General features: G+C 40.2%; 1 protein-coding gene across 1 annotated transcript in view; it reads left to right on the top strand.

Annotated features, from left to right (window-relative positions):
• GUCY1A2 (guanylate cyclase 1 soluble subunit alpha 2) overlaps positions 1-26,810 on the top strand; it is a 182,742-nt gene that overhangs the window by 69,973 nt on the left and 85,959 nt on the right. The window contains exon 5 of the mRNA XM_054203627.1: positions 20,102-20,587. Coding sequence (XP_054059602.1) covers positions 20,102-20,587 — 486 coding nt within the window. The remainder of the gene's footprint in view (positions 1-20,101; positions 20,588-26,810) is intronic.

Below are 26,810 nucleotides of genomic sequence, written 5' to 3'. Positions count from 1 at the left end.
CTCAGTTTAATTTTTTTTTTTTTTGCATTCTAGTACTCGTGACCACCTTTCTTTTAGAAGCTTGTATTCTTTTTGAGGCAGATGAAACTTTTTTTAGAGTAAATGAAAAAAGAATCTCTGGCTACAGAAACAATAGACTTTGTGTGGTTTACTTTCTGATCAATCAAATTAAAGGACTTTCCATGTTTTGCAGTTGGAAGTAGAAAGGAGAATCCTGTAAAATATCACAGTTCGGAAATACATGTATATTTATTGAGGCACTTAAAGTTAAGAAAGATTAAGGAAAATCAAACTGAAACTTGGCAATAAAACCTTTTCCTTTTGGTTTTTGCACAAAGAATGAAAAAAACCATCAAGTTTGGTGGCAGTCAACAGAGTCAATTTGTCGAAGCAGCTATAAATCAAGTACTGCTTTATTACACTGCTGCAGATTTAGAATAAATTGGATTTGCACTTAGCATTATTTTAAATTTGTTCTACTGAAATCACTATCCAAGGTTTCAGAAGAAAGACAGAGTTTAGTAAGAAGAAGAATAAAATGAAGAGAAAAAAATCATGTTAAAATCAAATCTCAGATTACAGTAAATAGACTAGGATTACTACTCTTATTTAGTCCTTAGTCTTATTTTGCTAGGTTTAAATGCTGACATTTATTGTGAATTATAAGAAAGAAAGAAAAAAAAAGCAGGCTCAAGACAGGTATGATGACTGAAAGTGTTAGAAAAGCAAGCTCCCTTTCCAGATTAAAGATGTTTTTGCCAAATGATACAGACAGCAGATTGTTGTTGATTACCAGTAAAATGAGAGAGAAGATATTTGGAAATTGGCCTCAGATCACTTGGAGAATTCAGTAACCAAAGAGATGAAACTAGATTTTCTGAAGGCATTAGGAAACCCCTAATGCTATGGGCCAGAGTAAAAACTCTTTACTCCCACTGTTGAACAAAGACCAACAACAGCAATCTTATTGAAGAGTTCTCCATCTGGTTTTATAAGAAAGGGAAAGCAATTAGTGGCTAAATCAGAATCAGATTACAGAAAACCAAAAATTAGCTTCATCGAAGCAAAGCTGAGAACCTCTCACAGCAAAACCGCTTAATTGGGAGAAAAGTTCTGGTTTTGCTGTTTCAGATCTCCCAGCGTGACTTTGTCATTAGCATCCCATAATGGGGTATTTGGCTTTCTAGTTAGTCCTGATCTCTTCCTCCTCACCTCAAGCAGCAGCTTTTTAGACTACCTCAAGATATCTCTCAGAAAAAAAAACCCAAAAACAAACCAAACAATAAAACCACCTCCAAAAAATCCCATAAACCCAAGGACTTCTCCTCACCCACAAAATACATCAGCAGCCCTCGCGACTTAGTTTGGCATGTCTGGTATTGCTCAATAGCGGACAGAGGGCAGGGGAGTGGAAGGACCATGGTTTAGTCTAATACAGCAAGTTTAGTACTGTAATTGTAGTGTTATCATAGTGCCAGTACAAAAGTACATTATCAACGTCTTTTTAGAAAGAATACATTGTATTCCAAGGTTGATGTATGAATACGCATAGGAAAATCATTATTTCCGTGTCAGGAATTCAACCTGGCTAGTCAGAAAGTGTGTAAAGCTGATACAGGATGCCAGAGACAGGCTGTTCCTGGAATTGGCTGTTTAATGGGAGTAATAGAAGAGCACCATCAGCATGAGAAAGCATGGCATGTAACATTTGCTGGTCTACCTAAGAAAAGTATCGCCTAATGTTACCTGTATAGGTGTGCAGCAGTCAAAATGAAGATGAAGAAGGGGAAATCACTGTGGTGCTGCATCATATAGCCAAAGCAAACAAATAAGTTTCTGTTAGCAGTATGCCAGTTAGGACTGATTAGGAATATCCAGTGGAAAGGAATGGCCAGAATTCATCTGAGATGAATTTTCAGAAGTCTGCTGTGCTGCATCAGGAAGGAAGTATTTCTGTTCTTGTTGGCCCAAATATCACAAAGCAAGATTTAATTCACGTATTTACAACCTGAACCTAATTTCAATTTTGATAGTATTGTTATATCTGAAAATACTATTTTCTTAGCCTATATGTAGTAAGAGATATGCCTTCAAGTAATACAACCTTACCACCTTTTTTTGCCTATAACTGCTGAAGAGGAAACTGTTTCTGTTAATTACAGCTCAGGGTATAGTGCCCCATAGAGACAATGTGATCTTTTAATTACCTATCTTTATTAGAAATAGTCAAAACTTCAACTTCCTTAATCTGAGACAATTCTGACATTTCACAATTTTTTTCTTCAAAAATTAAGAATATAACTTGCTTTTTCAAAATTTTGAGACAAACATAAATTTTTGAATACAGTATTTTTCTTTCAATAAGATCAAAAGTGTGTGTTTCAGTGCAGATAAAGCCATTCTTTTTATAGTTTATCACTTTATTTGTACTCATGATGGAAGAGTTTTGAATTTGAGTCCATGTGGATACATATTTTGTTTTTTCTTTTGGTTTAATTAAGGTATACCCATGAAATATTTTGCTTTCCTTGAATCATGATTTCTTGACACAAGAAGATATTTTGCCAGGATATTTTTGACCAGCTACTGTTACTGTTTTCTCTAAATATTAGGGATACATCTATCAGTCTTTATCTCAGGGGGACGCTGTATTTGAAGGTGACTGAAGAGCTTGCTAAAGTCAGCATTGTTGGAACTGTGTGGCTAAAACAGCTTTGAATATTAAACTGTCATCAAAGATGAAAAAAAAGTTAAGATTAAAATATATTTCTCAGATATGCTGCCAGATTTCAAGTCTCACTAGAGAACAATTAATTTGCAGGTTTTTTTTACTAATTAAATGTTAGAGCTATTTCTGGAAGATTTATTCTGTTAAAAACTAAAATATTTGGAACAATCTTGCATCTCTAAAGTTTTTAATTTCTTGCATGAACTTATTTTAATACAAAATCAGGAATTTTAACTTGTGTAACAAGAATGAGACAGTGATGCTTTCACAGAATAAGCTTTTTATTCTTATTTTTTTTATTCTGTGAAATCTTTCACAGAATAAGCTTTGATTTAATTTTTCTGTTGACTTCAATTGTTAACTTCTTTTGTGAAATACAAGCCTCAAAATGTTGTGAACCTTTGCAATAAGTGGAGGCAGTGTATTTTATGTATTGTCGTCAGTCTTCAAATAGTGTATAATTTCATAGCATAGAAAAGAAGCTGCAATGGAGTTCTCTACATAGTAAACTTGGCTGTTTAGTCATTTATTTCACTAGGTCAGGATTTTTGTTCTGGGGCCTTAAATGTAATTGAAGTGCCTTGGTAATCTGTGGTCATTTAACACACTTCAGTTGGGTTATTGTGTGTGAAATAAAAAGGTGGTTTAGATTGACTGAGGGGCCATCAACCGAAGCAGAAAGGAGAGAGAGAGAGATTTCATTCTTCCATCTTTTCACAAGTCACTAATACATCAAAATGAGTTTTCGTAAACAATGCCTTATTTTCTTGCCTGTTGAGCAAAGGGTGTTATTTCCTTTCACAAACATGTGTGGGAAGAAATTGGGGAAAATGGCTAGTTACACTGTTTAGCTATGACTGACAAATCACAAATGTCATCAGAGAGTTGTTTATGCCAGACTGTTTTCATTTATTATAATAAACTGACTCAATATATACTTGTAGTATATGTTGGTAGATATAACCTAGAATCTTTTGTTTCCTCCAATAAAAGATGAATGTGTTTTAATCGTTTGAGAAGGGAGGGATTTTCCACTCATTTGCAACCCTCTGTCCTAGAGTGTGCTGTTGTCAAAACTAGCCTCCCCACTAACTTCATACGACTTCAGATGAGGCCTTCTCATTGCCACAGCTCAGAAGCATCCCTCCTGAAGAGCCATGCATTTTAAAAGCAGTTGGAAAACTTCATTAAACAAAAGGTAACATACTGTCTTGTGAGAGAATTTGTGTCTTAACACCAAAATAGGCAGTCATCAGTCTGCTTTTCTGTGCCATTTCCTCTTACCTGAAACTCAGTAATCATCTTCGTTTTCTCTCAGTTGTGCAGTGAATGCCAGAATAGTTTCTCCTTTTAAAGAAATCAACTGATCTGTGAATAATCCCATTGATTTAAATCAAAAGGCTGTTTCAGTGTGATTAAGAACTGCCAAATTTTACTGTCCCTTTTTTTGGGGCGATTATTCTTCTGATGGAATACTGTGCAAGAACAGATTATTTGGGAGAATTGGCTTATTTTTACTTATTTAAACTTATAAATAAATCGTATGATTATGCATGAGAAACTGAGGTCCTATATTCTGTTTTTCTATCACATCAACTAGTGTCATTTTGAGGGTTAGAATTTTGTTTCATAGAATCATCAACTTGATAACACAATAACATTTAATATACCTTAAAGTGCTCTATGTACTCTTAATACTTTAGGAAGAGATTATGAAAAATAATGAAATAACAAAAAAAAATATTAAACATTCTGGAGGACACCATGTCTAGTCAAATATTGCAAGTTATATTTGAAAACTAGGGAAAGGTTTCTATTTTTTGTGTTTGTGTTAGTTTGAGTATGATGGAACATAAATGGATAATGCTCAGAAGAGAGGATGGGATTTCCAGTGGTAAATGTTTAGGAAAAATCTACATATAACAGCACTTTAGCAGTATCTGGTATTGGTGCAAAATAATTAAAGACAAAATTGTGTATTACTAGGCCCAACATTGACCTCATTGCTTGTTGAGTCCAAGTAGATCATGACTTTTGCTGAAGGAGGTATTTATGAGTGTGTCTGGACACATAAATGAAATAAGTCTATACCATATAAGTTTACATGAGTCAAGACAGGCCATGTAAAGCAAAACCCAAATAAATAATGAAAATGCAGTGCAACCAATAAAAACACGTGTGTCAGAGGAAGTAGGTTCTACACATGCTTAATAAAACTTAGCCTTATGGTGAATCATCACTACAGGAGGCTGCAGATTTCCAAAGAAACCAAATGTAAACTAATTCCCATTAAGAGAGTCTGTTTTCTTTTAGGCTCTTCTCATGAGATCTTTTAATGAGAGATTCTAGGCAGGGTCCTTTTTCAGGAGCTATCGAAGGAAAAGCATCTAATACCCCCTGCTCCTATGACCAAGGGTCAGGCAGGGTCCTTAATAACCCCTGCAGGGACTGGGAAGAGGAGGGGACAGACACTGGAGAAGTTTGCCAATGACACCACAGAACACACACTGCTGAATTACAGCCAAAGACTTAGGGGTCTGTATTTCTACAATAACGTCCTTGGATGTGGTGTTGGTTTCAAACAATGTGATGAGCGGGAGGCTCATCAGCCCCTTCCATTTGCAGCACTGCTTTGAGCTTGGGTATGTCCGTAAAACTATTGTCAAAACCCCTTCCTGGCTAGTCCATGCCAAGAGGGACCTTGACAGGCTTGAGAAGTGGGCTGGGCGAACCTCATGTTGTTCCACACGGCCAACTGGAAGGTCCTGCATGTGGGTCAGGGCAATCCCAAGCACATATACAGGCTGGGCGGAGAGTAGATTCAGAACAGCCCTGAGGAGAAGGACTTGGGGATGTTGCTTAATGAGAATCATAGGGTTGGAAGGGTTAAGGTTAGGGTTGGAAGGGACCTCAAAGATCATCTAGTTCCAACCCCTCTGCCATGGGTAGGGACATCTCCCACTAGATCAGGTTGCTCAGAGCCCCATCCAGCCTGGCCTTAAAAACTTCCAGGGATGGGGCTTCCACCACCTCTCTGGGCAACCTGTTCCACTGTCTCACCACCCTCATGGTGAAGAACTTCTTCCTAACGTCCAGTCTGAATCGACCCATCTCTAGTTTTAATCCATTCCCTCTAGTCCTACCATTACCCGACATCCTAAAAAGTCCCTCCCCAGCTTTCTTGTAGGCCCCCTTAAGATAGTGGTAGGCCACTATAAGGTCTCCTCAGAGCTTTCTTTTCTCCAGACTGAATAACCCCAAGCTCAGAAGCTCAACATGAGCTCTCAATGTGCACTTGCAGCCCAGAAATCCAACCATATGCTGTGCTGCATCAAAAGAAGTGGGGCCAGCAGGTCAAGGGAGGTGATTCTGCCCCTCTACTCCGCTCTTGTGAGACCCCACCTGGAGTCCAGATTTGGGGCCCTCAACATAAGAAGGACATGGACCTGTTGGTGGTCTAGCAGAGGGCCACCGAGATGACCAGAGGGCTGAAGAACCTTTCCTATGGAGATATGAAGACAGGCTGAAAGAGTTGGCATTATTTAGACTAGAGAAAAGAAGAGAAGGCTCTGTAGAGACTTTATAGCAGCTTTCCAGTACCTAAAGGGTGTCTACAGGAAAGATGGGGAGGGACTCTTTATGAGGGAGTATAGTGGTTATGAGGGGTAACGGTTTCAAACTGAAAAAGAGGAGATTTAGCTTAGATATTAGGAAGAAATTCTTTACTTAGTGAGGGTGGTGAGGCACTGGAAGAGGTTGCCCAGAGAAGTTGTGGATGCCCCATCCCTGGTGGTGTTCAAGGCCAGGCTGGATGAGGCTTCGAGCAGCCTGGTCTAGTGGGAGGCGTCCCTGCCCATGGCAGGGCAGTTGGAACTGGATGATCTTTAAGGTCCCTTCCAACCCAAACCATTCTATGATTCTATGTAACTATCCACTGCCTTTGCAAATACAGCACACAGCTTCATATTTCTATCAGACAGCACTGAGAGAGGACTGTTAGTTGGGTTTAATCGCCTTTGTTGAGATGTGATACGAAATGAGGTTGCTGAATGTGGAGCAGTAATCTAATCAGTGCCCTTCTCTCAGCAGTGTCAGGATCACTTTAGCTCCTGAAGGAATTCCTTTCCCATTTTTCATGCACTTAGACTCAGAAGGATCTTCTTATAATGTTTTTGGTTTTGGTTGTTGTTTTGTTCTGTTTTGGTTTTGGTTGTTGTTGGTTTTGTATATTTACAACAAAATACTCCAGGAACTGTTTAAAACCTTTGCAGTCAATAGTACGGGGGACTATTGTGTGAGAAGGAAAGTGCTTTTGACTCTTCCAAAGGGAACTGATATACAAAGCGTGAAATTTTGAAAGGCATCTAGATCTTATTTTTAAAACTGAGTTTTGAAATTGGGATTTTTGACCTAAAGGCTTTAACACGCAAAGAACCATAGGAGTCAAAATGCTGAAAACTGGGGAGCTCATCGAGTGCTCTGCCCTTTAGGGAATTCACAGTTCCAAACTAGCTGCAGGTCAGTATTTGCATAAATTAGATGAAGATGGTCCTGTCAATGTGTGTACAGACAGCTTTTCATTACCTCCGCTCAGTCTCTCAGCCTGTCATGGGTAAGTTGGCCCTGACCCAAAAGCCAGGTAGCTGTGTTAGCGTGGTGCTATGCCTGAGCAATTATTTTCTGCTTCTCAGCAGGGAGCTTCACCCGAGGCGGAGCGCTGGGCTAGGGCTGCGTCCTGTGCTTTCTGGGGCTGGGCTGGCTCGTAGTCTGCCTACACACAGCAAGTACTGAGCAGTTTTGCAACCCTCACCTGAGGTACCCAAGGGCAGAAATCTGCAAGCTGAGCGGGAAGCTTCCTAAGGCAGCAGTTCGTAACATTTTTAGACCGATCTTCGTGTTCTTCACTGTAGCAGCTGGGTCTCCCATTTGCATCCACACTCACACTTGCACCGTACCTTTGTATTTGAAGGATCAACCTTCCTCCAGGCTTTGGTGGACCCTAGGTAGCAATGCTGAGCAGCCAAGACCTCGAGGACAACTTCATGTTTCTCTCTTGTCAATGCGGGTCATAGAAGCAACTTGGTTTATACTGCTTTCTTCAATTTGCACTAGAATAATCATGGCAACAGAGATCATGTTTTGGTTTTAAAATACCACTTTCCATGTAATTCTTTTCATTTCCTTTGCTACCATTTCAAGGACAAATGAATTAATTGCAATGAAGAAAATGGAAGCTAGACGGATATTTTAATGCATACAGAAATGTGAATATTCACTGCATCTGGCTATCTCTCTCACACTCTATACATGTTCTATTTAAAATTAAGTTAAAGGTTTTTTAATGTTTTTGTTTGCTTTTAACTTCTTGATTGGTTGTAAAATAAAAACATTGTGGGTTTTGTTAAAAATGCCACCCTTAACCTGGGACTACTAAACCAGGCCAATGCATTCTTCCCAAATTCAGGTCTTTGACATGGCGTGTAAGAGGTGCCACATGAAGATTGTCTTATACTGGTGCATGTTAAATATGGTAGCTAATAGAAAGTTACGGATGAAAGGTCTCCTAATGCTGTAATGTATTGTGTTGAACATTCTGAAAGGAATTCAACCTTTTTAAGAAAAATATGGAAAATTTAATTTTAAAGGCCTGGTACAGTTCCCACTAAAACCAGCTGGATATCTTTACAATGGCTTTGGTGAGAGATAGAATGGCTTTCTAATTATATCTGACTTAAGAATGACTGGACTGGGAAAAGAAGAAATTTCTTCTTCTGGTGTTCTGAAAATTTATACTGCACCAAGAGATCAGAATTGATTAATCTCAATATCAAATTCTAATGATAGAGTCTTTTATCAAAGCTGCAAAAGTACTTGATATAGGGGGTAATAAAGAGAAAAACAAAGTAAAAATACCAACAGAGGCCTCCACATCTAATCAGTTTCCTTGGTGTGGTGCTGGCAGAAATTGAGAGCAAATTTGTGTACTTAAGATGAAATCAGGAAAGAATTGGAGCCTGTAAGTCCTAAAGGAGAAAAATGTCTGCAAGCTAGTTAGTGCATGGGCTAAGAGATCTTTTAATCACAGGAATTTTAAGATACCTAGGTTGGTGATGAAATGTCACATCTCCTAATGGTTGCTATATATATCTGTTCTGCACAGATCAAAGGGGAAAGCTGCTTCTGCTGCTCACTGCCTGCTGTTCTCATGAATAAACATATATTCTCATTTAACCATTTCATTGCATTTTGATAAAAAAAATTTCCGCAAAGAAACAAACTAACCTGGGTCAGGGAAAGAAAAATATTTAGCAAGAAATACCACAGAATGACTAAAAGTACTTTCTGCTAGCAGGCTGTCTCAGGCAGCTGGGACAGATCATGTTCATACCAGAAGCTTTTGCTAGGAGCTGAATACTGCTAGTGGAAGGATTAGGTGAAGGACTGATTTGTGCACCTGCACAAATCTTATGGTGACAACGGTAGGAACTAATCCAAAAAATAACAATGCTGTGGAAAATGGGAGCCTTTCCACTGCCTTCAGTGTACTGGCACATTCCCCCATAATCTTGCTTGGTTGACATTTATAGAAATAAATACAAATATGTCTTTAACAAACTAACCAATAATATTTGTCAATTATAACGGTCTTTACAGGCATGAGATAATTAGAGTTTTGATCACATGCATATATGTAGCATTTATTTTTAACCAGATAGATAGTCTTGGTGATCTTACTTGTGTCATTATCCTGAGTGCTAAGTGAAGAATGTTGCAGTGTAAGCTCAGCAGAAAAGCAAAGGTGCGATGCAGTGTGTTTGCAGAACATAAAGCAAAGAAGGACCCAGTTCAGAGTAGGGTCTCCAGAGGAATTTCAGCCCCTGGTAATCTTTTTCCCCTGGTATTACTGCACACTGCTGTATGGCAGCTGCACTACCAAAAAAAAAAAAAGTCCAGATGTATAGAACAGGATGAATTTTACAGCTATAGGAAGGATTGTGCTCATCCTTTAGTGCCTTTTAATCAGCTACTGCTGCTGCTGCGTAACTCAACTGTTCTTATTTTTTTTTGGTTAAATAATTCAAAACAAATTGAAAGATCTTTGATGCTGGGTTTGTGATATAAACAAAAGGTAAAAATAAAATTACATGTTTGTTTTAAAACAACAAAGTGTTGTAAATTAAAGGCAATCTTAAATTATTCTTATTAATTTATATTGGACATATAATAAAAAGATTTCCCTGCAGATGCTTTGCCTTTTGTAAAACTGTGTCTAGTGGAATGTGCTGAGCATTACCTTGCTCTGGATGCTGGTAATTATGCTACTTTGTAAGGTAATTTCCAAAAAAAGAAGAGAGACACAAGGTTTCAAATGTGCAGTGGAGCAGACAAAGGTACTTAATGATGGTACATTATCTTCTATTCAGAAGTGGAATTTTCTGCTTGTAATCCAGCATGTTCAGGGCTGTGTGTGTAAAGGCTGATGTGGTAAGGACCAGCCCAGCCACCATTAAAGCCAGTGGCAACCCAGAGACTCGCTGTTATGTGTGTTGAGCTTACCCGCACAAACACCCATCCTGCTGGGGTCTGGCCTGTGGTACAGAAGGTCGGATCTGCTTTTGGGGCAGGAGCTGTGGGCTTATCATGTACTCTCCAGGAGTCAACAACTGAAACCACAGTTTCATTTTTCCATAGATTCTTTCTTCCCTCTGCCCCCACCCCACCAAAAGTAAAATATGAGGGTCATAACTTTGCTAGAAGATTTACAACATTTTCTTTTGACTAAGTACATTGAAAGGTTCATGCATAGAAGAAAGGTTTGGAAGTTGAGTAATATTATAAATGATATTATAAAAAACAATGCATGTGAATGTTCTTAAAATATAAGCAGATGTAGAAGAAGACATGAAAAGTATTGTATTAGGGTCTATACCTATTAATTCGGCATAATGATTTTAGCTAACTTAATTGTAACAAGCATGTCTGTGAAGTTAGCAAACTGAATGTACATTTGCGCACCCTCCACCTCACTGCCTTATCAGGGTAATGGAGATTCCTTTGAACTGAAGAACCAACTTTTTAGAGAGCATTAATTACTTTCTCAAATGTTACGTACTTGTTTTCTCCTTCTACATCCCTTTTTTAAAATGGGAAGAAAAATGCAACAAAAAATAATCCCTTTATTTTTCCCAGGAAACACTTAAAATAAGAAGTAGTGTTTAACATACATTCATTGGATGTAGTGTAATTCTCTTCCGTTTGTCTTACATAAATGAATATTAAATATGAGAAGGTTCCCTTAAATTTTGATTGATTTGTTGTAATCAAACTGGGGGGGGTCGTAAGTACAAAAAATGCATTTTGCTTTTGTTGAAATGCAAAATTAATACAAGTGCATGGCTTGGGAACCTTCCATTTGGAGCATATTTATTGCCACAACTGTTCTCATAGTTCCTGTCAAGCAGCAGGGTTTCTTGTTTTCAGGAGTTTTTTAAAAATGCTCTTGGCTGACTCAAAATTATATAAAAATGGTGAAATAAACTGGAATCTCCCCAGAATCTGCAGCTTCTCAGAGCAGTTAATCCTGCTGTCCATTTCAAACTTTGTCAAGAATATAAATCTCACTGAGAGGTTGCATGGAGGTCCTACAGTTCATAACTTCAGGTGCCGTGTACTGGCCTGAGAGCAGAAATCCTACAGTTTCTAAACACCACCATCCATGAAGAGCCAGGCCAGCTCCACCTGATTGCCAGCAGCAATCTAATCAGAGCATCACAGAGAAAGATCTTAAGCTAAACCAATGGGCATTTTCCTAAAAATTGTTGTCACTGCTCTGCTCCTGACTAGTGCAACTAGATTTTTTTAGCCCTGATGCTGTAAATTTGTAACTCTGTGTTGTTGGTTAAGTTGGCTAGCTGTATATCTGCATAGGGTATCCTAACTGTTAGTGAAGCAGCAGAGAGGCATATTATCAACGTTTAAAAATCTACCATGCCAAGGCTCCCGGGGTGCCAGGACCCATGGGCTCTGGGACCTCCGTGGGTATGGGAACGGGACAAGTGTGGCCTATGGCCGGGCAGAGCAGGGCTGTGGGAGCTGGAGATCGGTCCTGCTGCAGCATCGCTGGGGCAGGGACTGACAGCCCCAGAGGACTGACAAGGGGTCCTGGGCAGTGGGCAGCACAGGGGGAGCCCTGGGAGACTGGGCAAGGGCGGTCAGGCCGATGGTGCCTTCAGGACCCTGACACATCCTTTTGAAGTATATGAAGTTATTTATTCATGAAAAATAATTTCCGATCTAATCTCAGTGTGTTGACTTTAAAAGGCATTTTGAAATGATCTTGGAATGACTGGGGAGTTTCTTCCTCTTGTTTTAGCAACTGTCTTTAGTTCCTCCATGCCATGCAGCCTGGCACCAGCACCTTGTCAGGCTGCTCTGTCCATCTGCCATGTTGAGTTCACCCACTCGTCTGCTTGGGAGCATCCATCAGGGGAACTGACTCAGGCACACATAGGGTTGAGTTATGGCTCTTTGCTACCTTGTGAAGAAAGGGGTTCCTTCGAAGGAATCATCTTCCCTTGATTTTTATGCCTCAGAGCTAGATTTATCTCGTATTTATCCAAGGATCAGTCTGGAGTACCACCTTAAAAGAAATTTCTGTGTCTTGGAGAAAGAAAGGAGAAATTGTAAATTGTCGTGTTCTTTTCAGGTGTAATCCACCATTTCCTTTCGTTTCTCTAGTTGTTTGACAGAGTAATGTGCAAAGGATGGAGCCTTTGCCTCTTCCCCTTTCACATTTACCTACAGATGGCCCCATGCTTTGATTCGCCATACATAACCTGTGCTTGATGTGGAGAAGGTCCTATCTAACCCTAATTTGTTTGCTTTTAATCTGCCACACTCTTACTCTTTTGATATCAAGAAATCGCTTTGGAGGTCCAAGTTTACAACTGAAGGATTTTAATGGTTCTCTCATTATCACTCTCTCTCTTCTGCATTATAGAACATGAATGTATTCCCACCAAAGTTTTGTGTTTCCTACAGGTGGGTTCCCTCAAATATTGCTGCCATTCTATGTTCACAAGGTATTTACGATGTACAGAAAATGTTAAATTTGCTCACTTTGGTCTGGAGACTGTTGCACATTATGTAACACCCCAGAGATTTCTATAAATAACCAGAAATTTATAACAGTCACTTTGCTACTGTGGGGAATAATGTTCTTTTGACAATGCATTGAGCTGGAAATCCATACTTGTAAGCAAATTCTGAGAGTTATACTTTTGCAAGAACCCGAGCACGTCCTGAGTTGTGCTGAGTGAATGCTGACTAGTTTATTCAATTGCATAGGGCACCGATTGAAAAAATATTTTTCATTTCTGTGGAGATGATATATATTTCTCTTAGCTTTGTCAATTAAACATAGGTGTAATGGAAGCTGGTGTTTCATCATGTTTTTTATATTGAGTTTAGATGCTTTTTTTGTCATAAGATAGCAAATCAGGGCTTTTCATTTGAATGTAAATTTTTCTTATGTGCATGGATCTTTCTCCACAGTTAGTTCTGCTGTCTGTGGCTTTGACTTACCCCACTCTACAAGCAGAGCTGGAGTATTGAAGAGGTTGCAATGGCTGTTCCTTTTTATCTGTTGAAGGTCAGAGTTGTGTTCTGCCTGTGTTGGTGGTCAGCCAACCACACAGCAGAGTTAACTTTACGGGCATGTTTTTGTTTAACAGTCAAGTTTTTTTTAACTAATTGAATTGAGATTTGGAGCATTTAAAATAGAAATCTGTTAGACCAATAGAGGACTTATACATGTACTTCCCTCAATGTACTTACATAATGGCATTTAGGTGTCTTTAAATACACAGGAATATCTTTACTGCCATGAAGTAAATTTGTTCTGATAGGGGGTAGACTCATCTGATCAGTGTAGGCATTTATGTCCAAGCCTTGTGCTCCTTTTAGAACAGAGAAAGGTAGGTATTTCTACACATGGGACATGATTCATACAACCCTGATTTAGGCGTCTCACATAGATCACATGAATTTTACTCCAGAAGAATCTGTTTCTGTTGTTTCCTGTAGAAAGAGGAACAACTAGTTAGTTGTAAACTGAGTGAAGCAAAGAATTCCACATTATCCACACTTGCACTACGTTAATTATCCCAGAAATAAGTTGTGTAGTTTTTGTTTGAAGACAAAATGATGCCTTCTTACCTCTCTCCTTCCTGTTTCCACATAGATTTCTGTTAAGTCACTGGTTCATCCCTCTGCTTCCCAGGAAGATTGATCGCCTTTGGCAGGTCTCACGAATCTCCAGTAATGGAGACTCTATCTCACCACTTGATGTTTTCAGTCTCACAGTCCCTATGAATAGGAGAATATCCCACATGAAACTCATTTTTTCTAATTTGAGCCTTTTACTTGTTCATTTCACAGTCACAGAAGGTGGAGGTTGGAAGGGACCTCTGCAGGTCATCTGGTTCAACCCCCTGCTCAAGCAGGGCCACCTAGAGTCTCTTGCCCAGGACCATGCAAAAGTCTCCACAGATGGAGACTCCACAACCTCCCTGGGCAACCTGTGCCAGTCACCCTCAGTTAAAAAAAGTGTTTCCTGATGTTCATAGGGAATCTCCTGAGTTTCAATTTGTGCCCATTGCCTCTGATCCCTTCTCTCAGCACCACTGAAAAGAGCCTGGCTCAGTCATCTTTGCACTCTCCCTTCAGGTATTTATGTACATGGATAAGATTCTCCTGAGCCTTCTCATCTCTAGCCTAAACAGTCTCAACTCTCTCAGCCTTTCCTCATAGGAGAGATGCTCCAGTCCATTAATCATCTTTGTGGCCATTCACTGGATACTTTCCAGCATGTCCATGTCTCTCTTGTACTGGGGAGCCCAGCACTGGAGATAGCATTCCAGGTGTGGCCTCACCAGTGCTGAGCAGAGGGGAAGGATCACCTCCCTTCACCAGCTGCAGCACTCCTCCTAATGGAGCCCAGAGTACTGTTAGCCTTTGATGTTGAGGGCCCGTTGTTGGCTCATATTTGACTTGGTGTACACCAGGACCCTCAGATCCTTTTCTGCAAAGCTTTTCTCACTGGATTTGTAGAACAGTCTGACTTCTCTGCATCACTTCTTAGTGTGTTTGAAGGGTTTCATATCTCTGAGATTTTTCTTCTTTGGGGTAAACCATCAGATTTTTTCAAATTTTTTTGTAGGTCATATTTTTCTAGACCTTTCATCACATTCATTACTCTTCACCAGACTCTCTCTAATTGATCCACCTCTTTTTTATACCAAACAGGAGCAGATTTGCCCATCTGGGGCCTGAACACTGGTGGTCAGAGCAGAAGGATTACATACTATATTTTTCAAGCTATTTTCTTGTTTACATAATCATGTACAGTGTTTTCTTTCTTAATAACTTGTTGGCTTACATTCATCTGTTCCATTCTGTGGACTCTGGGCCATCTTCTTAGGAACTGATAGCCTGCCTGTATTTTTTGCTCTTGATTATTTCTGCCTAGGCATGTTCATTGTCCCTGTTTTGAATCCTGGTTTTAGCTCATTTCTCTTTAAGAGATTTTTTATTTCCAGTGCCTTCCATCATACTTGCAGCTCTTCTTCTAGATGTGTCATCTGGAAACATGACAAGTAGAGTCATTACATTTCTTTCTGGAAGTGTCCTGTTCCCTTGTCCAGTGCTCACAAAATCCCTTAAGCCCCTAATTGCTCAAATACTTTGGAATATCTTTCTGTAAATGTTGCTGAGACGCTGCCATGTATTCTATAGGACATTCAGAGAACTGAACCTAGCTGTTTTAAAATTTAGGATACTAGCTGGCTCACCTTTTTAGAAGTCACCCTGTACTCTCATCCTCAGTGTGCAGTGATGCTTTTTTTTTTTTTTTTTTTCTGGCTTATGTTATTTTCTCTCTACCTTGAAGTAAAGACGGTGTCCAGGTTGATTTGTCATAAGCTGATTTTCCCCCAGTCTTCCTAGTCCTCTAAATAATTATGGGCCTGTGAAAGACGCAGATTTGTTTATTCTCATTGAAGTTGTTCATTGTATGAAGTCAAGCGTGCATGTGTAACTGTTTGCAAAAGTGTGGCCTAGCATTGTAAGTTTCATAACGCACTCCTAATTAAAAAAAAAACCCAAACAAAACTAAAAAAAGAAGGCTATAATCATAGCTCGGAAGGGATTATGTACTGATCAATGTCAAAGCACCAACTCCATTAAAATTTGTGGATTGCAGAGGCTGCAGAATACATGGCCTGGACTAATGATGAAGAAAATTATTTTTTTAAGCCCCCAATTCTTTCTCAAAAATACTACCTCATATTTCCCTTAATATTTTCCAGAAATTGTGTACACTATTCCAAAACAGCTGTCTGTACAGAGAAGTACTGTTTTCCATCAGTTCAACAAAAGAGGCTTTGCCCCATGCTTTTCCTTAAAGACTAGGCAGTGGAGTTGACATTTGATTCATAAGCTTTTGATCCATACTTAATCTTAGGGTGGCATGCATCCAGAGCACGCGGAGTGTTGGATATTGCGTACCTAATGAAGTAGCTGTTGGTGTACAGCACAGTGGGAGACTCTCTCATGTTCTCAAACAGCAGCTGTGGAGTCGGTCTGTGTTCCCTGGGTGGGCCTTTGGGGAGAGAGGCTGAAGGAGTCCCTGAGAAGCAGGGCCTCTTCTGTTTGCTCCCCTTTCTTTGCAGTGGGTTTGCAGTGAAAGTAAAATTCAGCAATGGGTTTTTTAGTTTTCATTCTGGAGCTACTGAGGCTGCACCATCATTTCACAGCAACGTAATCCTGTAAAATATGACATGTTATTGCTAATTTCAAAATGTTCTCTTATACCACTGTAGGTGAGGAGAATGTCCTCTGAAAACAGTGGAATTATTCTTATTTTATTCAGTGAGACTATAATTAAAGAGACAAGAAAGCAATGAAATGTAGCAGTAATGAAATACAACTGATGGCAGAAATGTTTCAATCTTTCCCTGTTTACAAGAAAGATAGATGAGGTAACCCTGATTGCCTGTAGGCTTACAGCCTGGGTGTAAAGCAATCCATCTATGGGGAGATGCCCAGAGGTGTGACTTGCTATGGCAAGCTTCAGGCAAATCTGATATCTCGTTTCATTCAGTTACACTTTAAATGAAGGATATAAGAGGCGAGAGAGTCCAAAGAAAAGAGGTGGAGGTTATGCTGGATCACAGTTGCAGGCTGAAGTCCTCTAGAAAAAGTTTGAATCATCTCAGAAACTTCTTCGGAAAGGAAAGGGCTTTTCAAAAACTGTGAAGAGCTCTTCTCTATGGTTGTGCTTTACAAGACCTGAGTGTTTCTCTCCAGGCAAACTGGGGCAGCTTTGCTTTTGCTGTCCAGGTCCCTGATTTGGCAACTTGAAGAGACTAGCAGGCTAGTTTCTAAAAAACCCCCTCAGTCATCAAGAGAGAGCAGGACATCAGAATCATTAATGAACATGAAAGGAGTGATAGGAAACATCAACAATTCCTGTTAAGCAGAGCAAATGATAATAATATTCAGAGGATAAAGTCAAAATAGCACTCATCCTTTGACATTTTCAGGAAACTAAGCAGTTGTGTAGGGAGAATATATTTGCAAAAGTTTCTAAAATTACTCTAGAAACCTTGTTGAAGCAGGGTCTCAGCTCACTTGGGCAGAAGAACAGGTTATTATTAGTTAGGCATTTTCAGGATTGTCTGTGTCTTCTATTGCTTCTCACACATAAGTCTCAAAGTGTGTTATAGCGTGGTCAATATTATTGTTCCTGCCATGCTGAAAGACCAAATAAGCACTCAGAGTTGATAATTTGCCTGGGGTTACCCAGAAGCAGAGCAGAGGACTCCAGTGTGCCTGTTTAGTACGTTGTTCACTCAATCAGTGTTTTCTGAGAAGAATCCACCCAGGGAAGGTTGGCACAATATATTCACACAGACAGAAATCACATCAAAGAGTTTAACACCTCAAATTGACAAAGGCGAAGCAGGAGCACAGAGGGATGCATTAATTTTCTTCTGGTCTCACAGCAGGTTCACGGAAGAAACACGGCCCCAAGCCAGGTGCCTTGCCTTGCTGACAAGCAGCCCACCCCCAGGCCAGGCTGGCTCAGCCAGGGTCTGTGGTCACACTCTCTTCTCCTGAGCTGACACCCTGTTTTCACCTGGAGGTGGAAGAAAGAAGTGGTAATATGAGATACATTTATTTTGCACACCAGTGAAGTTCTAGGAACAGAAAACAGAAAAGCTCTCTGGCAAAAGGGAACAAAATAGGGAGAGAATTTAGAAATGCCATGCCATGTGTTTCATATTTGGCAATTTGTACTTCAGAGTTAAAACAATTTTGTATGTGCCCTTTGAAAGTGTGAGGCTGCATGCATGAAGAAAGCACCTATTTTCCTCATGCTTTGAGCAGAGGAGCCATATGTTTTAAAAATTAAAAAGAACAATTAGTCTTGGAGCATTAAATCTGCCCATCTAGGTGGCTGACTAGCTTTCTCGCAGAGATGGCTGTCCCAGAGTGAAGCTGAGGAAACAAGGCTTAGAAATGTAAATGTTAGTAGGTGTGCAGGAATATAAATTAGGAAAATTGACAATTTAAATTACTTTCATTTACTTTCATTTGCTGAGTTCCCAGGCCGGCATCAGAAGTTACATCTGTCGGGTTGCTAGCAGGGTGGGGTATGGAGGCAGAGGGGCATGGGGACAGGACAGGCTCAGTCCCCATATTGACAGTAGGATCTGCAATGACAGCATATTATCTCATGTAAGAAGTCCTAATAGAAACAGGAGCTTCCCCCAAACATGGAAGGTACCATGTAGGGGTAGCTGTCAGCTCAGCAGAAGTTTTCAGGCCTCCGGACACTTAAAGCACATCATTATTACAGACACCTCTGGATTCTTTGATTGAGGTTTTCCTGTTTTGCTTGGGAGGATTATAGATGGAAGGAGGGTTAAATGATAAAGTGAATCATATGAGAGTGAGGGAATGCCCACACAATGAAAGAAAGGATGACTGGAGGAGACCTTTTTATTTCAGCGGGTTGTGTGGAATAGAAAAATACAGATTTAAGGCATTCTGGTGCCCAACACTGTGCTTAGATGCAAAAGGTTTGTGCATTGTGCTTGTTTTGACTATGAGATCCTTGGGGTAAGGACTGTGGTTTTTTCAGATCACCTAGCACAGTATTAACCTAGTCTTTGTGCAGTCCTGAAATGCAAACATTAACTATGATTGTTTTTCATGGCAAAGGCTATGGCAGACTATATTTACAAGGAGATCCATTTTATCCAATTTAATTATTTTCTGCTTAAAGAAAACACATTCATCTTAGTTTTGTATTTGTTTGGGTTTGTTTTTTAAATACTATATTCATGTGAGAAATGTGCCTTTGCAGTATTTGACAGTTACTTTTGTAGGTTAATAAAAATCATAATGTATGTAGCCCCAAATGTCAAATATATCATTACAGTTGGTTTTCAATGTCCGTTTCAATATGGTAGTTTTGTGCTTGACTGCCATCATGGAGCAAGAGGTAACAAGCCAGGGCCTCATTGGTATCAACCACTGGACAGCACTCAAAACATCTAATCATTTAACAGGCAAATGGAAAATCTGTAAACCAGTGTGACAAACCACCTGCTACTCCTTTCCTACTGTTCCCTTTTCTGTTCTGCAAATACAAATTACATGAATCTCTACCACCAAGAAATCTGCAGACTCTAACAGAATGTCAGCCTTCAACTCGGCTGTATGTATGAGAAGGCAAATAATAAATAGAAGCGTTGGTACACAATTTTCATGCCATTCATTATTCTATGCAGCTCTTTCTCACGTCTATTCTTATTTGATTCCCCTAGAATATGGCCACATTTGACTAAGTAGCTGTTCTGATGAAGAACAATGGAGGCTACTTCACTATTTCACTAACTTGCTTTCAGATAGTTGTCAGTTCCCTTTAATTTTGTGCTTTTTATAATTTATAGCTAAGAAACGGAGAAGGAGCTACTATGTTAAGGTGAGGTTCATCCAAGAGCAAAATTTTGAAGCATTATTTACACACTATTCTGAGAAATATATGTTATTGTCATTGTGAAATAGAATCTACCGTCTGATTTGGGAATACTTTTGTGTCACTATAGGCTATTTTCTGACTCACCTTGGCGAGGAGACTATGTGAATCTCATTACTTCAACAGATGACTGTAAGAGGCTTCTGTATAAAAGGCTGCAGTTTATGTTAATCATTTTAACCGAAGAGGAAAATGGGGAAAGTAGAATAGGGATCCATATTTATCAGCCAATTTTTCCTTTTCTAAATTCTATTTTTATTTTACAGGTGATGGAAGTTAAAGGACAAATGATTCATGTGCCAGAATCAAATTCGATTTTGTTTCTGGGTTCCCCTTGTGTGGACAAACTGGATGAACTGATGGGCCGAGGACTCCATCTTTCGGACATACCTATCCATGATGCTACTCGCGATGTCATATTGGTTGGGGAACAAGCAAAGGCCCAGGATGGCTTGAAAAAACGAATGGATAAGCTGAAGGCAACGCTAGAATGCACACACCAAGCCCTGGAAGAGGAGAAAAAGAAAACAGTAGATCTCCTTATTTCTATTTTCCCTGAAGAAGTGGCTCAGCAGTTGTGGCAGGGGCAGCAGGTTCAGGCCAGGAAATTTGATGATGTCACCATGCTCTTCTCGGACATCGTTGGCTTCACTGCCATCTGTGCACAGTGCACACCCATGCAGGTCATCAGCATGCTGAACGAACTCTACACACGGTTTGACCATCAGTGTGGATTCCTGGACATTTACAAGGTAATAGCTCAAGTTAAATTAACAAAATCTAATGGAAACTAAGATAGAAAAAAATCCCGGTAGCAATCTTCCTAAATTACAGACCTCCATATCAAAATGGAAAGGCAATAGTTTTGTTTCACATGACAAAAAAAATCTGAAATATGCCCATTGAAAGTAAAACACTTTGATGCTGAGCTGTCATCATGGTTCCCTCATGGGAATATATGCCTCATATTGCCATTTTCCTATAGGAATGTACATCTCCTGTATTATAGCCTGGTTTCCTTTAGGTGACACATCAGCCACTGTGTCCTAAGGGTAATGAAGTGCACAGTGATGATCCTAGACCAAGCTGCAGCTCCTGGAAATACTTTCTGTTTCAGCTGAAACTTGAATGGTTTAGGGTTTAGGCACTTATCTCTCACCTGAAAGAATTTATTTTTTCCATAAAAAGCAGAGGATTCACTAAAATAAAGTGTTATAAGAGATTTAAATTTCCACTGAAAAACAGGAAGAGGAGAGCAGATGTCCATTCATAGTCAATGGAATGAGTGGGACACGGCACCGGGGTGCCATGCTCCTTTACTGCTCTGCAGAAAAGGAGATGTTGCATGTATTGGTCCTGTTACGGACTTCATCACGTTCACTTCTCTTCAGTGGATTTGGTGTCCAGTATGTATTTGAGAGAAAAAGGAGGGGAGGTAGAATTTAATAAATGCAGGTAAGGTATGATCTGTGTAATTATCCTGTGAAATCTACAGAGAATATGTTTTGTATATGGAATACTTTTAATTTTGTGATAGGAAAAACAGAGCAAATTCCTTTTTATAATTGAATACACCAAAGATAAAACCCCTGAATTTTAAAATTATGTATTGACTTCATTTTCTGCCCAACGCTTGCAAACTAAATCACCAGTTTTCAAGCTGTTTCAAATAGAATTTGTTGATAGACTATAGGGAAAAGGTTTTCACAAGACTGCTGTCATTTTCATTTTTAGCCTCTAATACACTTTAAAAGGCATCCAAAAATATTAATTACCCATCTAAATAATAATTGTGGATGAAAAGTTACAATACATACAACAGATAGAACTGAACATAGTATATGTTGGTAGGACAGTATACTGAAGTAAAAGGTCACGCTATAAATAAGTTTTGTGCTCTTGGGTGATGGGTTTGTATTACTAATGCTCAGAAGCCATTTTGGGAGAGGACTGCAATGGAAGGTACCAACCCTCATTTGAAAATCGTTATGATGATAAAGTCAGAAAAGATTGGAAGTTTGATCTCAGTTTGTATTAATCTGGTGTTGCTGCACTGGATCTTGAGCCAGCTCTGGGAACGGGACTTGAGGAACTTCTGACCCACAGTCGAGAGTGATGCCTAGTGACCCTGTTTCACGTGCTGTATCTGGTACATGGGTGTAGTTAGTGTTTTCCCAGATGATTAATTTTAGTTAGCTGTTTTGAAGCATTCAGGACATTCTTTGTTGAAAACTATGGTTGCATGGGAATAGGAAATAAAGTATGTAAAACTCTATGACCTGTGTGGAAGGAAGGTTGATTGAGTCCTGTGAGAATACTAAGAAGGAATATTTATACATAGGTCATGATTATCATAGAATTTAGACCATGGCTTTCAGCCTTTCACCTAGCTTTGTGCCACTTCACATAGAAAGATATTACCGTATGGAAATACTGTCCTGACCAGTGAAATAAGATGATGGCTGCCGAGATAGGCAAGATAAGATTTATGCATTCAGGAAAAAAATAAACTCCAGAAAGCTAAGAACCCCATGTAATTCTATGAGCAGGGGAATAAACAAAACCTGTTTTTCTATGGAAGGATGTCTTACACCTCTAACACCTTTTGTCCACTGTCACTGCTTTAATATAACCAGTTGTTCTCAGATCCTTTCATCCTGGGTTTTCCTCCATCTCCCTACTCCCATGTAGGGAGCAGCCCTGAGCAGCCCTAGATATTCCCTGCTTCCCTCCACAGCCCACTCATGAGCAAGGCAGTGTGCACTGTGGCTATTTTGGAGCTTTGTGTACCTTTTTTTCCTCCCCCCAAATCTTTTTTTTCATTTATTTTTTAACTACAAGCCTAAAAAGTTACTGTAGGGTTAAGTGAAAATGACTCAACCATTATAGAAAGACAAAACTCAGGCAATGAACCCTTTTCCTTTTCCTCAGACAATCAGGCTTAAAATAAAATGACAATTCTCTTGAAAAAGCATTTGCATTTAAAATAAAAATAACTTGTGTGTTTATATCTTTTTCATCTGTTTCAGATGATATTCTGGAAGGTAAGCTTATTGCTAGGAATGATCACCACCACAACAACTATAATTTTAGAAGTTATTGTCAGGCAGTGAATTTTAGATATGTAATCACCAGTAATTGTACCTACAGCCTGCCTCTAAGATATACTCCTGTAATTAGGCTACAGAAATTTATCATGTGATCTATATATATCAAAACAGATCAGTTTTCACATTTGCTTGTTTTTAAGCAACATGGCAAGAATAATTTGCAAAGATCATTTGGTGAGTACTTCTTAATACCAAATTCACTGGTTTGTAAACAGAAAATTAAGCAAAATTAATTAAATAAATTCTACGCTGTAAGCTATTCACCCAGCCTTACTGTTACAGCTTTTTGAATTCAGAACCTTGTTGCGTCTAATCTTGGACCCAGATAATGAATGTAATATTTTCAATCGTCTCATACTATTCATTCAGGGATGTTTACAGAAAAGTATGGCACAGAAAGAAGAACAAAGATCCTCGCATTTAACAAGTCAGACAGAGCGCAAGCATAATGAGCTGTGACATACAGAATAAGAAATGCCTGGAGAAGGCTGAAGGGGAATGAATTAGACTTTGAAATTTCTTGGAAATGAAAGTAAATAGCTATAACTGATGAGGCAGGGAAAGGTTATCCAATGGATGGATGCATAGGTAAGAATGACAGAAGCAGATGATGGTCTCAGAAAATGAACTTCACAGCAGCATTTTGAATGGATACCAGAAATGACAGGTTACATTTGTCCAGGCTGAGGGAGAACGTTGCAGTAATTGAGATGCATGGTGATACAAGTCTGGGTGACAGTTGTAGCAATCTGGAAGAATCTGTGCTTTAGAGAGTGAAACTTTAGAAGGAATCTGCTTACATATAGCCTTGATGAAAGATCAAGAGGGACACTCTTGGGGAAATCACAGAAGGGAGAGGATGTGAGAGAACTGAGACCTGGCAATGCCTTTGGAAACTGGTGCTGCTGACTATCTGTGCTAATTATATTTGGCTTGGAACTGAGGAATGGGAGAAAAAGATGCTGTCAAGCAGGGAGTGCAAATCAAAGCATTGTAGATGCAGATGCTCAGTAAGCTAGTGTCTTTGGACACGTAAGTAGAAACATCGACTACAGGAGCAGAAGTAATGGGAGAGGGAAGATCTCAGTATATCTTGAAAGCAATTGCTTTGGGTAAAATACATACTGGTTGGCCTGACTGTGTCTTTGTTTTGACCTGTTTTTCTCTGTATCTGAGGTCCTGTTGTTTATGAGCCAAGTGCTGGGAAACAATGCTCCAGCTAAACCATCTCTTTATTAAATAAGCTATTTACATATGCTGCAGCCACGGCTGCTGGCATTTAAAACTTAACTCTGCAGACTGAAATCTTCCCTGCTTAAGATTCCTGCAGCTTCTGTTTCTCCCTCCAAGTAATATGTCTTTGACATAGGATCATTTAATTATTTTCTTTTGTTGAGTCCTTTTGCCTATGTAAGCCTACTTTCCCAGCTCTTTTTCCCTCAGTTTACTTTCTGAAACAACCCCATTTCCCTCCCTCACCCTTCAACTACTGCATGGAGTAAAGACAGCACATACTGTGGCTGTTTTTATGCACTGGATGGGTGGCTATATATATCTGGCTGGGTAATGCCAAGCCAAATAGAGCAGAACCAGGCCTGCTCCTGTAGGTGTTAGTTTCTTTATCCTTTCTCTGGACAGTGCAACATTTGTCCTTGAAGACATTTGCAGATTTTCCCCTAGCACTAAACTTCACTTTCTATGAAGTGCTGAGTCCCACTTTCCATGTCTAAGCAGAGAGTCACAAATGTTTTTGAAAATGAACTGCAAAAATTTCTTTGCTATACATCTTTTTGATCATAGGTTGATATACGAGACACCTGGCCTGCTGGTGGCAGGTGGGATGCACCTGTCCTGGAAGGGGAAAAGAATTTTGGGGCAGGAGTTGGCAGGGCTCATTGACAGGGCTTTAAACTAGATAGGAGGGGGGAAGGGGAGATAACTGTGCCTGTCAGGAATAAACCCAAGGGAAGCATGCCAGGGCTTGAAGGATGGTGGACTAGTGAGGACTCTCACTCTGACATTTCATTTGAAAGAAAGGATAGATGTTTAGAAATCATGGAAGCACCTGAGAGGGGTCTGGTGGGAAATGGGGCCCACACTCACAAAAAGGTGTTGGAATCATTAGCTCATCGGAAGTGCACCTATACCAATGCACGCAGTATGCGCAACAAACAGGGGAGCCTGAAGCCATGATGCACCAGGAAAACTATGACATAGTGGCTATCACAGAAATGTGGTGGGATGCCTCACACGTCTGGAGTGCCACAATCGATGGCTACAAGCTCTTCAGGAGGGACAGACAGGAAAGGAGAGGCGGAGGAGTGGCCCTGTGTGTTAGAGAATGCTATGAAGCTCGGAAATCAAGTATACTGATGATGGGGTGGAGAGTGTTTGGATTAGGTTAAGGGCCAATAAAGCTGATATCGCTGTGGGAGTCTGCTATAGACCTCCCAGCCAAAGCAGTGAGGCGGATGAAGCTTTCTATAAGCAGCTGGGGGAAATCTCGCAGTCACTTGCTGTTGTTCTTGTGGGGGACTTTAACCTCCTGGATATCTGCTGGGAATACAACACAGCAGAGAGGGAACAATCCAGGAGGTTCCTGGAATGTGTGGAGGATAACTTCCTTCACACAACTGGTAAATGAGCCGACGAGAGAAGGTGCCCTCCTGGACCTGCTTCTTGTGAACATGGAAGAACTTGTAGGAGAAGTAAAGGTTAGTGGCCACTAGGGCACAGTGATCATGAGATGATCAAATTTCTGATTCTTGGGGAAACAAGGAGAGGGGTTAGTAAAACTGCCAGCTTAGACTTCCAGAGGGCAAATTTTGACCTGTTCAGAAGACTGCTGGACAAAATCCCTTGGGAGGCTGCCCTGAAGGATATAGGAGCCCAGGAAGGCTGGACATACTTCAAGAGAGAGGTCTTAAAGGCACAGGAGGAGGCTGTCCCTGTGTGCCGAAAAACAAGTAGGTGGGGAAGGAGACCGGCCTGGCTAAATAAGGACCTTTGGCTGGACCTCAGGAACAAAAGGAGAGTCTATGACCTCTGGAAGAGGGGGCAGGTCTCTCATGAAGACTATAAGGATATAGCAAAGCTATGCAGGGAGAAAATTAGGAGAGCCAAAGCGCAGCTAGAGCTCAACCTAGCTACAGCTGTTAAGGATAACAGAAAATGTTTCTATAAATTCATTAACAACAAAAGGAGGATTAGGGAAGATCTCCCTCCCTTATTGGATGCAGAGGGAAACATAGTCACAAAGGATGAATAAAAGGCTGAGGTGCTCAATGCCTACTTTGCCTCAGTCTTTAGCAGTGGAACGAGCTGTTCCCTGGGCACCCAGCCTCGTGAGCTAGGAGACAGGGAGGGGAAGCTGAATGAGGTCATCACAATTAAAGAGGAAGTGATCAGTGACCTGCTGCACCGCTTGGATGCGCACAAGTCTATGGGACCGGATGGGTTACATCCAGGAGTGCTGAAAGAGTTGGCAGACGTGCTCGCCAAGCCACTTTCCATTATCTGCCTGAAGTTGTGGCTAACTGGGGAGGTCCCAATGGACTGGAGGGTAGCAAATGTAGCGCCCATCTACAAAAAAGACAGAAAGGAGGATCCAGAAAACTGTAGGCCTGTCAGTCTGACCTCGGTAGCAGGGAAGGTCATGGAGCAGATCATCTTGAGTGCCATTACAAGTCATATAATGGACAAGCAGGGGATCAGGCCTAGTCAGCATGGGTTTATGAAAGGCAGGTCCTGCCTGACGAACCTGATCTCCTTCTATGACAAGATGACCCGATTATTGGATGAGGGAAAGGCTGTGGACATTGTCTACTTCGACTTTCAAAATGCATTTGACACTGTTCCCCATGAA

The sequence above is a fragment of the Rissa tridactyla genome, chromosome 1 (assembly GCF_028500815.1).
Source record: "Rissa tridactyla isolate bRisTri1 chromosome 1, bRisTri1.patW.cur.20221130, whole genome shotgun sequence".
Lineage (NCBI taxonomy): Eukaryota > Metazoa > Chordata > Aves > Charadriiformes > Laridae > Rissa > Rissa tridactyla.
This window is presented reverse-complemented; position numbering and strand designations above follow the sequence as displayed.